General features: G+C 53.9%; 1 protein-coding gene across 1 annotated transcript in view; it reads left to right on the top strand.

Moving 5' to 3' along the window:
- Positions 1 to 212: 212 nt before the first annotated feature.
- PHKG1 (phosphorylase kinase catalytic subunit gamma 1) overlaps positions 213 to 13,552 on the top strand; it is a 19,986-nt gene continuing 6,646 nt past the window's right edge. Inside the window, exons 1-6 of the mRNA XM_044456050.1 lie at positions 213 to 342; positions 2,029 to 2,165; positions 4,365 to 4,540; positions 6,629 to 6,683; positions 9,575 to 9,640; positions 10,362 to 10,525. Of these exons, the coding sequence (XP_044311985.1) occupies positions 2,083 to 2,165; positions 4,365 to 4,540; positions 6,629 to 6,683; positions 9,575 to 9,640; positions 10,362 to 10,525 (544 nt within the window). The 5' untranslated portion in view covers positions 213 to 342; positions 2,029 to 2,082. The remainder of the gene's footprint in view (positions 343 to 2,028; positions 2,166 to 4,364; positions 4,541 to 6,628; positions 6,684 to 9,574; positions 9,641 to 10,361; positions 10,526 to 13,552) is intronic.

Genomic DNA, 13,552 nt, shown 5'->3' with positions numbered 1-13,552 from the left:
CGTGGCCTCCGGGCGGCCGGGCGACGCTCACCCCGGCGCGGGGTCACCCAAAAATAGCGCCGCCGCGGCCCGCAGGCTTGGCCCGGCGCCCGCGCCTCGCGGCGCTTTTATTTTGGGCCCCGCGGCCCGCGCGGCAGGCGAGGCGGCACAGGCAGCGCCCGACCGGCGCTCTCCCGCGGGCCCTCCGAGGATGGGCCTGGCTTCGCGGGCCAGGAGGGACTGCTGAGGCGCGGGCGCGGGAGGAGGCGCCGCCCCGGCCCGCCCCGGGGGAGCTGAGTCTGGGCTGGGCTGGCCTGCCCTGCGGGGGCGCTCAGCGGTTCGACCCGACAGTCCGGTCCGCAGGTAGGCTGTGCAGGGGCTTGGCAGGCGAGAAGCGCACTCTGCACGTGTGCCATGGCACTCTGCGCGCAGGGTCTGAAAGGACACGGATGGGCGGGGGGGCGGGGGCAGCTAGGCTCCGCTGGCTGAACTTCGTTCTGGGGATAAACACCCAAACTGGGGGCGTTGGAGTGGCCGGAGGGAAGAAGAAAAGATCTTTCGGGGCCCCGCAGGAGAAGGGGCTCCATGAGGAGACCCCCTCCTCTGCACCGTGCCAGCCAGCCCCCTGGCGTCTGGGCTGTGGCCAGTGGCCAGTGCAGCCCACCGATTTCAGCTGAGCAAACAGCATCGTGCCATGAGGGCCTCCACAGAGGCGACTTCCATTTAGTTCATGGGGAGATCAAATAAATCATGGCTGGCCCACAGATCACTCTGCACACCCGCAGTGGCTTCAAGGTTCAGCTCCTCTCCCCTTTCTCCTCCAAACAACAACCCTGTGGGGTAGGCCAGGCAAACGGCTGCTAGAGTACTGATTCTTGGCCAAAAGACAGGTTTCAAAATATAAAATAGATATGATGATGATGCTGGTGAATCATATAGATCAGGTGAGTGTGTAAAATGCCTAAGCAACTTCTTACTTGGAAACCACCTAGGATTTTGTTAGGTATTTACAAGTATTAAAGGATTCTCCAAGCTTCCCTATCAAGGTGCCCTCAGTGTGTCACATGAGAACTCTCATCATCCCCAGGCCAGTGTGGAACTGGAGCAAATCCTAGAATAGCAGAGCTGGGAGGGACCCATGTGGCCATCAAGTCCAGCCCCACACTCAATGCAGGACTCAGAATTCAAGCATCTGATCTTTCAGGGACAGAGAATGAAATGAGTCAGCAGTTCCGTGCGCAGACTCAGACACCTGTTTGTCCCTTTGAAGTTCTTACAGGGATTCTTTCCGTCCAGGAGGTCCCCAAAGCAGTTTCTTTTCTGATTTACGGGCCTTGCTGTGACGATTCTCCCGGGAATGCTGCTGCCAGGCCCTTGGATCCCTGGGCCACGCATGAGGCCGTCGTAAGCCATAATCTGACATTTCAGAACACAAAAATGAGGCATTGGCAGCATTAGAGACAGGAATCGTGCAGGAAAACATCACAAATTCATCCTCTTACATGGGTGCAAATTGCTCTTGGCTTTTGCATCCTTTGGTTAGGAATTCTGTGTGTGCTGGGAGATGCGGAAGCTCTTCCTTTTGCCCTCCATGCCCTCCACACCTTGTCCACAAGTTCACCGTACAGGAACAGCAGAAGCTGCCAAGGCTAAGTCAGACCCCAGGTCTGTCTTGCCCCATGTCATTCACACGCGATCGGGCTGCAGGACTTCCAGGTTCCAGGGAGGAATCTTTCTGGCTCTGCCTGGAAATATCACTGTCAGTTGCACCCTGGGCCCCTCCTGTGCGCTCTGCCACAAGGCTGCAGCCTCAGCATGGCACGAACTGAGATCAAACATTCTTAATCTCTTTCGGATCTGGGAGAGTTTCAGGTGCAGCCATTCCTAAATCCTTGTGCACCGTTGTTGCATACATTTATTTCATATTGATTTTCTTCCTTCCTTCCTTCCTTCCTTCCTTCCTTCCTTCCTTCCTTCCTTCCTTCTCTCCCCTTGTAATACTCAGTAGAAACTCCTATGAGATGGCAGTATGCTGTTTTCTCGTTGCAGCTTTTTGTCACCTTAAAATAATCCACTAGAAAGTTCCCGAGAAGTTATACCAAGATGACCAAAACTGAGGAACTGCCAGACAGCCACACATCTGAGGAATTTTATAAAAAATATGAGCCAAAGGAAATCCTTGGAAGGTAAACACACTACATATCTGGCTGTCTGCTTTAATGTCTTGTGCATCCAGCAAAACCCGGAAGGGCTCATTGTGTGCTCGGCCGCAGTGCTCAATGACAAATGCCTAGGATGGGGCGCTTTTTAGTTCAGCATTTACATAGAAGAAGACCTGCTCCTTAGTCCTTCTAAGGCATTGGCCAGGTTTCTACGACCAGAGAAGGAAAGTAAGCAACCATGGATTGTTTTCCCACCCGTGCGTGCCAGTTGTGTGCCACCTGATCCCCACAATTCCCTGTGCTGGCACAGTTACCCTGTTGTCTGAATGAGGGGGGTGTGTGACAGTCACATGGGAGCCTACAGCTTGTTGTAGGACTAGAGGATGGCTTGCCAGTCCGCCTCACCGGCCTCCCTCACGAGGTTCCAGCCTCATGACCAGCCAGGCCAGCGCAGGCGATTATGATAGCCCTGAGCCATGGGGAAATTAGCCACGGCGGTCCGTCTTCTTTCTCCAGTCGTGGGAACCTGCCCGTTCTCACCATTAGGATGGCCCCGGATTCCAGCCATGCAGGATCTGCAGCTTTCTTTCTGACAAAGCAAAAAGGCACCTGGACAGAAAAGATTCCAGGAAAGGCTACCAGTTTGTGCAATGGAAATGCTGTCTTGTCCCAGGATTGGGGTCCAAAATGGGTTTTTAAAACGAAAGCATTTGCTGGAAAGCAAATTTAAGATGCAGTAAGGGACTGGACTTGCATGGAATCGTGCCCTTTAAATATGTTGGAAAATGTCCCTTTTCAACATCCTCTAATTTAGCCACCATCACCACATCTGCTAGCAGCAAAAGTCAGACACGAACTGTGCTTTGTTGAGAACGCTCTTTTCTCAGCCATGAATCAACACCCAGTAATAATCTGTAGATGCCAGTTCACACATCTCCGGCAAAGGTGGAATCCCTCCCCATAATGGCTTGCCTTATTTTCTGCTGGAGGATCAAGTTGCGTCTTCTCCTGTATGAAAGATTTGTTGCAATGCAGAGCACCTCTTCTTATTTTATCATAACATTTAATTGTTAACAATATTTGCTTATTTATCTGGCCAGGGCAACTTCTTTTATATTTTATATTTTTTATTTATTTTATATTGTTAATTTTAATTTTATATTGTTATTTTTGTATTTTATTGTATTTTATTGTGTTTGTAAGCCGCCCTGAGGCTTTGGCAAGGGGCGGCATAGAAATGTTCTAATAATAATAATAATAATTATTATTATTATTATTTATCGACCCAGGGATTTTCTGTATGTGTACAGTTCTCAGTGCATGAGAGATTCCGCTTAAAGCAATTCAGAGTGTGATCTTTAGGACTTTCTTCTGTCTAAGCATGAATGGGATCGCTTCCATAATTTCTTCAAGAATTCTAACATTGAAGCACGGCAGGCTATCATCCTTTTGAATGGTACACTCTTATACGCATTTACTCAGAAGCGATTCCCACGTCGTCGTGTGTGTGTCAGATTATGGGAGGTGCAGGGGCTTAATTCTCAGGCCCATAAGCCGAAAATGGCCACTGGAGGTCTCAGTCCAGCCTTCCACGTTTTGCCAGGTGGCTGCACGCCTTTTCCTCCCAGCGCTGCCGTACTCATTTGCTGGGATCCTCGTCCCCCACCACACCCCAGTTCTCAAGCACCAAAATCGCCTCTTGCACAGGAGTAAGAACTTTGCCTGCGGATGGGCAAGGACTTTGGCTCTGCCCCTGTTGCCCCGGCCTCCCCCACCCAGCATGCGACCCCCGCACATTCCCCTGAGCTGGAATTCGGCCCCCAGCCTGAACAAGGGGCTCCTACTTTGGATCTCAGACTAACAAAACAACTTGGTGAAAACCTCTTTGATGTATACAAAGCTCTGCTCCATGTGCACAAAGCAACAGAACCTAATTCGTTTCAAACAACTTCTATGCGAGATGTTGTTCATACGTATGCAGAAGTTAACCTGAAGCAGGGCAGGGCAGGGAGCATTCTTCCATGTCTTTCCTGCCCTTCATATTGGAGTTACTCTGAGTAATTGGCAAGCTTGGGGGACCCACTGGTGGGAGAATTAGGGCTTTGCCATACTGACCATAAGCAAAAGTAGAAAAACAATAACAACGTGTCTTTTCGGAGATATTTATCCATGAGTCTTGAGGAAGTTTGCCTGAATCCGGTCTTGTTTCGTCTGCCCTTCCAGAGGAGTAAGCAGCATTGTCCGCCGGTGCATTCATAAAACCACCAGGAAGGAATATGCTGTCAAAATTATAGACATCACAGCTGGGAACCTGTCCCCACAAGAAATACAGGAGCTGAGGGAAGCCACTTTGAAAGAAATTGACATCCTCCGGAAGGTATCTGGACATCCAAACGTTAGTAAGTCAGACTTTACTACCTTGGTTGAGCTTCAGCAACAAACCTGTGGACTGAAAGGAGCTGAGACTGTTTGCTTTAGACCTTCTAAAAATCACACTCCTAGCATATCACAAAGCCTACAATACCCCACTACAACTCCCAACATTCCCAGCCGTCTAGTAGCAAAACCAGCTGGGAACACTAGCCTAAAGCAAAATACGCCTACAGCTCCCAGCATCTTGGCCCAGGGTTCCAGGCCAAGCTAGCCTTTAAATTAATTTTTTATGATGAGTTTCAAAACTCAAAACCAAACCAAAAACAGTAATAAAAAACACAGAAGTGAAAGATAACCAAAGGAAGTTTAACCATTTTCTTCTGTGGAATTTAAATCAGTCTGTTCCAGTGAAAACCTGGGTACTCCCTACCCCAATATATTTTGTGTATGGCAAAATATACTGTGATCCTTCAAGGCAGTTATGCATAAACTGCAAAGAGGCAGCCCAGACAGCCAGGGATTTCTAAATCCATTTCTAAAGCATGCCTCAAAACCACATTGCTCAGAACGCAGAAGCTTCATCAAGGACTTCAGTGCAAACTTGTCAGGGCCGCCTTGAGGCGCCTGACGCTGGGGACAGTTTGGGTGCTCCCAATCCCAACAATACCCCCTTAGATCCGGAGGGGCTTTGAGGGTCGCTAAATGCTCCAGTGCCTTCTTGTAAAGCAGACAGGCCGGTGCAAATCTTGGCCAGACTCCAAGCTCTGCCTGCCCAGGGGCTCCTTGCTGCCTCAGTTTCTTGACAGTCCAGGTTGGTACCAGCTTAGTCCACCTAGAAATGGCCATGAAACAGGCCCCTGAGTCTCGTGCGCCAGACCCCCACTCCACTGCCTGTTCGGAAGGGTGTCTCCAAGCCAGGCGCAGGTCCGTGTGTCGGGGTGGGAGGTTTTGAGCCCGCTGGCCCATCAGAACTCCTTGCAGCTGCAGAGCCGGTTCGCAGTGGACGTGCCTCTTCCTTGCGACCCCCAGATCCTCATTTGATCCTCCCTCCGCCGCTCCCAAACGCTGCCTGATCTCCAGGGGCCGTTTTAATTTGCAGAGGAATCAGCACTGCTGCAAGGTATTAATTTGCAGATGAATCAGCATTGCTGCGAGGTACAGGCCATGACCCCAGGCAGCTGGGCGTGTGGGCGCTGGGGAAAAGGGTTCCCTGGCTGCGTCCGTCCGTCCGTCCAGGCAGGGGTGCCGCAGGCCCTCTCCGTGGGACCACAGCCCCAGATGTATTTTCCTGTGCTGCAGGTCCCTCTTCTGTTGGTTTGGGGTGCCCTGAGGCAAGGTGCAAACCCATTGTGGAAAGCATTTCACTGGGGTAAGAAGAAAGCTCCCGCCCTTTGTCTCCTGTGGCGGGGTCGTAAATCCTGGCTGTACTTCACACACACGCGCGTGTGTTGTCCGTGTACACGCACACGCACAGATGCTGCAGGTTTGTGCCCTGCAGGCTTGGGTCCCAACTTGTTCGAGTGCCTTCCGCTGGCCCCGCTTCCTGGCATGCAGCGAAGGGGCTCGCAAATTTACGGGGGCTGCTTGTCATTCCCACACTGATCCCAGGACACATTTCCCAGCCAGGGGTTGACAGGAACTGGCATGCGAAGGATGCAAAGCCTTCTGGGAGCAGCGCGGCGCCCGGCACCCGTCCGTGGAGAGGGGTGTCTGCCAGTTCCAGGGCAAACTCTACAAGGGCCAAGGAAGGGCAGAAGTGCCTTAGTTGCCCTGTGATGGCTTGCGGAGGAGAAGCCTCGGGGGTGGGGGTGGCAGGGCATCTTTGATCCCCATCGACTCCCAGTGAGGCTTTCCTTGACATTTTGTAGAATTCCCTATCTGCGCTGCAGGGTCTGGGGCCGCTCCCCTTGTGCGTGGGCGATCCCGAAGCTCGGCCTCGGAGATCTCCAGCTAGAGTTCCCAGAAAGAAGACCACTCCGTGAAAAGCAGCGAAGCTTTTGTGGCGCAGCCGTGGGTTCCTTCCTGTTCTGACGCGCAGGAGGCTGTCTCCAGGCCCGCGGGGGCCGTGGGTGGCTGCGGCCCCCTTTGCTAAGATGTCTCCTTTTCCCTTCCAGTCCAGCTGAAGGACAGCTTTGAGTCTCACACTTTCTTCTTCCTGGTCTTTGACTTGTAAGTACCAGCAGCTTGCCTGTGCCATGCAGGTTCTCCAGGCCGTGCAGCCGCAACAGGCCCCTCGTGGGGTGCACCCGGCAACTGCGTGGGCCCTCCGGCTTGCGACGGTGCCGCCGGGGGCCTCCCGGCGAGCTCAGCTCGGTGTTCCCAAGGGTGACCTCACCAGAGGCCTCCGGGAAGCCAGCATGCAGCTCCTGGGAAGCAGCAGTGCTCTTGTTGCTGCTGCTGCTGCCGCCGCCGCCCAGACTCTGGTGCTCAGTGGTAGACTGCCTCTGTATCAGGAGGTGCTGCCTGGCCGTTCATCAATAGGCAGCCTCCCCCTCGCCCCTTTGAAGGACGCCTGGGCAGCCTCCCCAAATCTGGCGCCTTCCAGAGATGTCATGCCCGGGGATCTGGGAAGCGACGTCTGCCGCCTTCCTCTTGACCTGCCGGGCACTTAAGCGGGCAGGCGAGGCGCTGCTTCGAGTGCCGACGCCAGGAACGAGCTTTGCCCCAGAGCCGGAAGCCGAGTGCATCATGCCCGGCCTCGTGCGTGGCGTTCTCGGCGGGGTGCAGACGTGGCCTTCCCTCCGTGGCCTTCCCCAGCCGCCCTCGTGCGTCTCGGCTCCCTGTGCCTCTTCCTGTCCGTGACTTTGCAATGTCCTTGTCATCCTTGGAGCAACTTTTCTTCTGAGGAAAAGCAGCCCAGAAATGAGCTCAGTTGCTCTGCAGCTACGTGCAGGGCGAGCCTGTGGATCTGGACGGACGCTTGGCTGATAAGGGCGGCATAAGGGGAACGTTCTCTGCTGATAGAGAGGCTGAGGTGGGGTGTGTCTTTCTGCCTTTCTGCTCATGCAAGGCTGACTGCTAACGACACTGTGGCCGAGTCCTCCAAAGACTGTTTCACGTTGCCAAGCCACCGTTTCCAGTTCGTTCCTCTCAGTCAGGGGGACGTTGCTGGGGCTTCTGGGGGCCGGGGGCCAGCCCCTCTGGCCGCCACCAACCCACGAAAGGCAGCCAAGGTGGGCCAGGGAACTCACCTGGCACAAGACCACCGCCACCGTGGAGACCCTTTCCGGGGCGGGGGGGGGGGGCATCTGGAAGATCCATCACAGCTCTTGGGTTAACCTGTGCTACTCGCCTCGTGCCCATTTCTCGTAAGTCACGGCCCCGATGTGCCTTTCAGCTCCGGAGCAGGACAGGCACTGGCCGAACAAGCCAATGCTTTGCATATAGGACAGGGTATAAATATTTTAAATAAACAAACAAACAAACCAATCTGTGCTCCCAGCAGTGAATGGTGTCAAGCTGCCTGCTCCAGAGGAGCACTCGCTGGGGAACACAACCTGGCGGGGGGGGGGGTTGCCAAATGACGCCTGTGTCCTGCTTGTGCTTGAGCCACTGCAGGAAGAGTGCCAGGCCAGGGAGGGCCTTGGCTGGATCCAGCTGGCTTTCCTCGTGCTCTTCCATCCTCCAGCCACGCGTCGCGAGCAAGTGGCGATGCCAATCAGCCGGACAGTGCTGCTGATCTCGGGGGCCAGCCACGCCCCCCCCCCCCCCGGGACGCAGCTGTCCCTCTCCTGCTTCTGTGACGCAGGGCCTGCTCATGTTTCCCTGTAACCTTTGCTAAGGTCTCTGCTGTCACAGATCCCCAGGAATTTATTTTTATGCACGCAGGAGCAGGGGCTTGTGTAAGAGCCGGGCACAACTGCTTTACATGGCCCTTTTGGAAAACTTTAGGACAACGCAAGAAGTTGCTTAGATCAGCCAGTTTGAAAAAAGTCTCCTTTTCCTCCAGAAGGAAAAGCCCAGCACCATGCAAATGGCAGTTTATTATTTTTTCATGTCTCTAGTCCTCATGCCAGGGATGGAAGCAGACACAAAGGCTACAACCTGGTGCCTTCAGGTTGTGTTAGACTACAACTCCTGCAATCCCCGGCCACTGAGGCTGGAGAAGGTCTGAACCAGAGCAAGAATTCCCAAGCTGCCAAATACACAAATGTCTTAACCCCTTCATGTCTCCAGTAAGCTCAGGGTTGCCACTCTTGGGACCAGACATTGCTCAGGCTTTAATTTCTTAAATCAGTTTTTGCCACCTTGGCAAAGGTGTGATGGGGTAACTCGATCACTTCTGACCCAACGGAAGGCAGATGGGTGGTGGGACTTATTTTTCCTCTTCCCTCCCCATCCCCCTTTCGTTGTGTGTTGTGTCTTTTGGATTGTAAGCCTGCGAGCCAGAATTGTCTTGTTTTACGGATAGAGAGATGCCACCTGGGGAGGCTTCTTGGTTGAGTTGTGGGATAAAAATACTTTAAATCAGTACGAACACTCAGGCCTTAGTGCAATTCCTGGGTGAAGGCGGTGCTCAACAGCCTGCACGAGTGCCTCCTCTGGTCTTTCGGCAGCCTCCGCTGGGGGGCAGAGAGCCCCCGCTGCTGCTCCGCCTTGGGTAGAGCCATCCAGATGTGCCCGATGCCACGGCAGAGGCCCTCCCTTGCGGCTCTGGGAGGGTCGGCATGCCTTACCGCACCAGCGAGCCAAGCTGTCCTTTGGGAAGCAGTCAGGAATTCAGGAAGTGCTTAACTTGGGCTGGTTCTGGGCCCTCAGTGTCATTTAGGGAATTCTCCCGTTGCCTTTCTGGTTTCGGGACATCACTTCTGATGAAAATCCCAGGTCTGAGGACTGCCTTAAATACATGTGTGTTGAGCAATGCAACCCCTACCCTCTCCCTGGGATTCTGCTCAATCCGTGCTTCCAAGAGGATTTCCTTGTGCAACAAGCACCCCCCAAAACTCTGATTCGAAGAATGCCAGGAAAGTTGAGATTTCAGAAGGGCCGTTCGGAAGGGTGCTGCTCGCCTTTGTCCCTGGGGGAGTTTTCCTGAGCGCTCCCCGTCCCTCTTTGCACAGGATGAAGAGAGGCGAACTCTTCGACTACCTCACAGAGAAGGTGACCCTGAGCGAGAAGGAGACCAGGTGAGGGGCCGCACCCAGGGCTGGTGTGGGGGCCGGCGAGGCGAGAGAGCATCTGCCACACCTCTGGCCTTCCGCACAGCCGGCCGTCCCGCTCCTCCGCCTGCCTGGCTGCTCGGCCGTGCTGGCAGGCCCCAGGATGGTGGGAGGTGGGCGTCTGAGGCGGCCGGCTGGCGGGTTGACCCTCGCTCAGCCCAGGGCCTCAGAGAAGCTCGCGGGGCTGCGCTCCCTCGGGCAGGGCCAACGGCAGGGAGAGTTGTTTTGCGCTGGATGCTCCTCCGGCGAGTAGAGGAGCCCTTCGGAGAGGCATCTCTACCCTTTAGGATGGGGGAGAATGTGTGGAAAGGGGGGAAGCGCCCAGTGACTGGCAGCTGGGGAATGGAGCGTGGCCCCTGGGGTCCTCCTGTGGGGGGGGCTCCTCACGGGGGCTCTCCTGAGACATCTGGGTGCAGCAGCGATCGCCTGGAAGAAGCTTTTCTCTGAACCAGCCCCCTGCCCCGCAGCCTTTCCGAGCAATGTGCCCCCCGCCCAACTGGCTGGAAGGGGCAGCCCAGCCCATCTCCCCGGGATGGCGAAGGCTGCCAGAAGAATGGGCTGCATCCACCTGCTGAGCCAGAGCCGCCCGGCTCCTCACGTGGCAGCGGGAGCCCGGCTCACCCCTCTGGCCGGCCGGCTGGGGCTTCCCTGCTCGCTCGCTCACTCCCTCTCTCTCCCGCCGCTGCAGGAAGATCATGCGCGCCCTCCTGGAGGTGATCCGGTACCTGCATGCCATGGACATCGTCCATCGCGACCTCAAGCCCGAGAACATCCTCTTGGATGATAACATGAACATCAAGCTGACCGACTTCGGCTTCTCGTGCCAGCTGCAGAAAGGGGAGATGCTCAAAGGTTTCTCAATTTATTTTTGAGGCCACTAGCACCTTCCTCTAGGCGTTTCAGCCTGCCATTCTCATATGTGGTGGTCTACATCTAGTATAAAGTAGATTATTTATGTGTAATTAAACATTATTTGAGCAATTGCACAGTTCTTTTATCTGTCCTGTTTACCTGCCACAAGTATTACTTAAAGATGGATAATTTTTGCTGAGATTGTAGGGGCAGGAGCTCCTCATGTTGGGTTCCAGAAGATTCTTAGGAAGCTTTTGCATAGTTGATTGCTTATTTGATTACTCAAAGAATATAACTTATGGGTATTTACTCTCTCTTTGTGGTAGTTCTTAGAAGCTGGTAAGAACCATGGTATAAAAGATATGCATGTTCCAACCGAAGACAAGCATTTTTATATTTAATTTATTTATGTTTGGTGGTATTTGTATTTTATCTTTGTAAGCCGTCCTGAGGCTTTTGCAAAGGACAGCATATAAATATCTTAAATAAATAAATAAATAAAGGTGGCCCCGGGCGCCACGGGCTGTGGCATCCTTTGGACGGGGGGCCAGGTGCAGCGCCTGTGCGCACTTGCGCACTGGGCCGTGCGGGGCAACGGTCCCCAAACTTTTTGGCACCAGGGACCTGTTTCAAAGAAGACCATTTTTCCTCAGACCAGGGGTGGGCGGGCATGGCTTGGGATGATTCAAGCGCATCGCAGCCTCATAGCTGGAACTTGGTTCGCTTCAGGAGGCCGTGTGAACTCTGAATCATTTGAAGTCCAAATCATTAGAAATAATGGAAAGTGAATTAATCCGTCTCCAGACCTGAAACAGTACTGGTTTCGATAAATTTAAACAGCAAATATGGCCTCCTGAAACAAATTACATTTGAAGTCATACTGATCAAAGATATGGTGAGTGTTTAAATAAAAAAAGTATTACAGTAAAAGACACATGGCCATTAATCCCCCCCCAAATGTCCCCCCTCATTCTGGAGCGTCTTCAGTTGCCCTGTCCTGGCTGCCTCCATGCCCTGAATCGATTCAAGGTCTATGGATTCAAAACAAGATTAATCAAGTCAAGAGGAACTTATTCAAGACAAGGCAAATTGCTTCAAGCTAAATGAATTCAAGAGGAGTTGATTCAAGCAGAATGGATTTAAGATGAGATGAATTACTTCAAGATGAATGGATTCAAGATAAGATGAATCAATTCAAGATAAGATGAATCAATTCAAGATAAACAGATTCAAGCCAGTGAATCTATTCAAGTTGGAGAGATTCAGGACAAGGCAAATCTATTTGAGCCAAATGGATTCAAGGCAAGACAAACACATTCAAGATGAATAGATTCAAGACAAATTGATTTGAAATGAATGGATTCAAGACAAGGTGGATCAATTCAAGCCAAATGGGTTTAAGAGAAGACGATTCAATTCAGGACATCCAGGCAATGTGTCTTTTACTGTAATTTATTTTTTTCCACTTGGGCGTTTTTGCTGATTGCATTTTTGTCACTTGGTTCGCAGTTCCAACTGAGAAGCACCATTCGGACTGTGGCGCACGCTTGCCTTGACTCTGCATCTTGCGAGACTAGAGTGGCCCGGTTCCTAACAGGCCACGGACCAGTACTGGCCCACAGCCCGGCACTGGGGACCCAGGTGTAGGGAGCGGTGGCACGGCCTCTGCCAGGGGAAGCAGGAGGTAGACTGGGAAGTGCCAGTCCTGGGCCCTCCAGCCGTGGACGACAATGTCCATCCTTTCTAAACCACCACCAGGGGTCTCCAGACGCATGGGACTACAGATCCCACCGTGCCCTGCCACTCATGTTGCGGTCCGGGGCATCTGGAGCACAATGGCTGGGGGAGGCAGCCCCCGCAGGTCTCTGGTGGCTTGTGAAAGAGGCCAGAGAGCCGCCCTGGACCGTTCAGGAAGGGAGGAAAGGGGAGACGGGCAGGTCTTTCAGCCCCGCGTCCAAATTAGGGCTAAAAGGAAACCAACCCAGAAGGCTTCTGGGGAGAGCGAGAGGGGAGCCTTGTGTGTGGAAGGAAGCAGCTGTTCTGGGGTCGGACCCGGATTGGCCGCACCCCACGAGCAGGCCCATATCCATTTATCGTCTTTGCATCCTGCCTTTTTTTCCCTCAGGGAGCACAAGGCAGCGTCCATGCCCCGTTCCTCCTCATTTTATCCTCACAGCAACCCTGCAAGGTGGGCTAGGCCAAGACCCCATGACTGGCCCACGTCACTCAGGGGGCTTCGTGGCCGAGTGGGGACGCGAGCGCAGATCTCCAGAGTCCCAGCCCAGGCCGGCACGCTCGCCAGTACTCCATTCTGCCTTAGCTGGGACTTGCTGAAGTCCCCTCATGGATGAGGCACCCAGGACAACTCAGTCTGGAGCCGACTTGCATTAGAAACAAATTCCTCGGCGGAGCGTATGCTCAGAGGCACAGCGTTCCTCAGTCCATGTCCCTCTCGCTGGGTCACTCTTAGCATCTGGATGGTTCCAGCTGGGAGGCCCTGGGATCCCAAGGGGATGCTGTTGGGGTCTGAACTAGGAGCCAGAGACGCTTGTGCCACTAAGCTGTGGCCCCTCCTGAAAGGCAGGGAAGAGTCTAGTCCCTGTGGTTCTGAATACGTGGCTCACTAGGAACAAGGAACGGCCTTAGGCCCAGCCAAACTCTGGGGCTGAACCGACTGGCTGCAGTGGCCCCCAGGGTTTCTGCTAGCCTTGCCTGGAGACGTTGCTGGGCTTGAACCCGTGGCCTTCTGTGGGCAGAGGGTGCCCTCCAACCCTAACCCTTGGAATGCAATCGTGTGTTTCAGGCCTCTGGGTGCTCAAACTGCACCTGAATTCGACCTGCAGTGCTGATATATCCGGCCCCCTCCGAGCTCGGAGACCTCCGAGCGAGTCCAGAAGCGATGAGCCAGTGCAAGCGTGCTCAGTGGGGAGGTGGCCGCGATCGTGGGCACGCTCGTGCAGGGAAGACGGGCACAGCCACGGTCGTGCTTGGGGGCAGGGAAGGCCGCGATAGTGCGGGGGGGGGCCT

This window comes from Varanus komodoensis, unplaced genomic scaffold (assembly GCF_004798865.1).
Source record: "Varanus komodoensis strain SLA01 unplaced genomic scaffold, ASM479886v1 scaffold81, whole genome shotgun sequence".
Taxonomy (NCBI): Eukaryota; Metazoa; Chordata; class Lepidosauria; order Squamata; family Varanidae; genus Varanus; species Varanus komodoensis.
The sequence above is the reverse complement of the archived record's forward strand: the minus strand, read 5'-3'. Positions and strand labels throughout refer to the sequence as shown.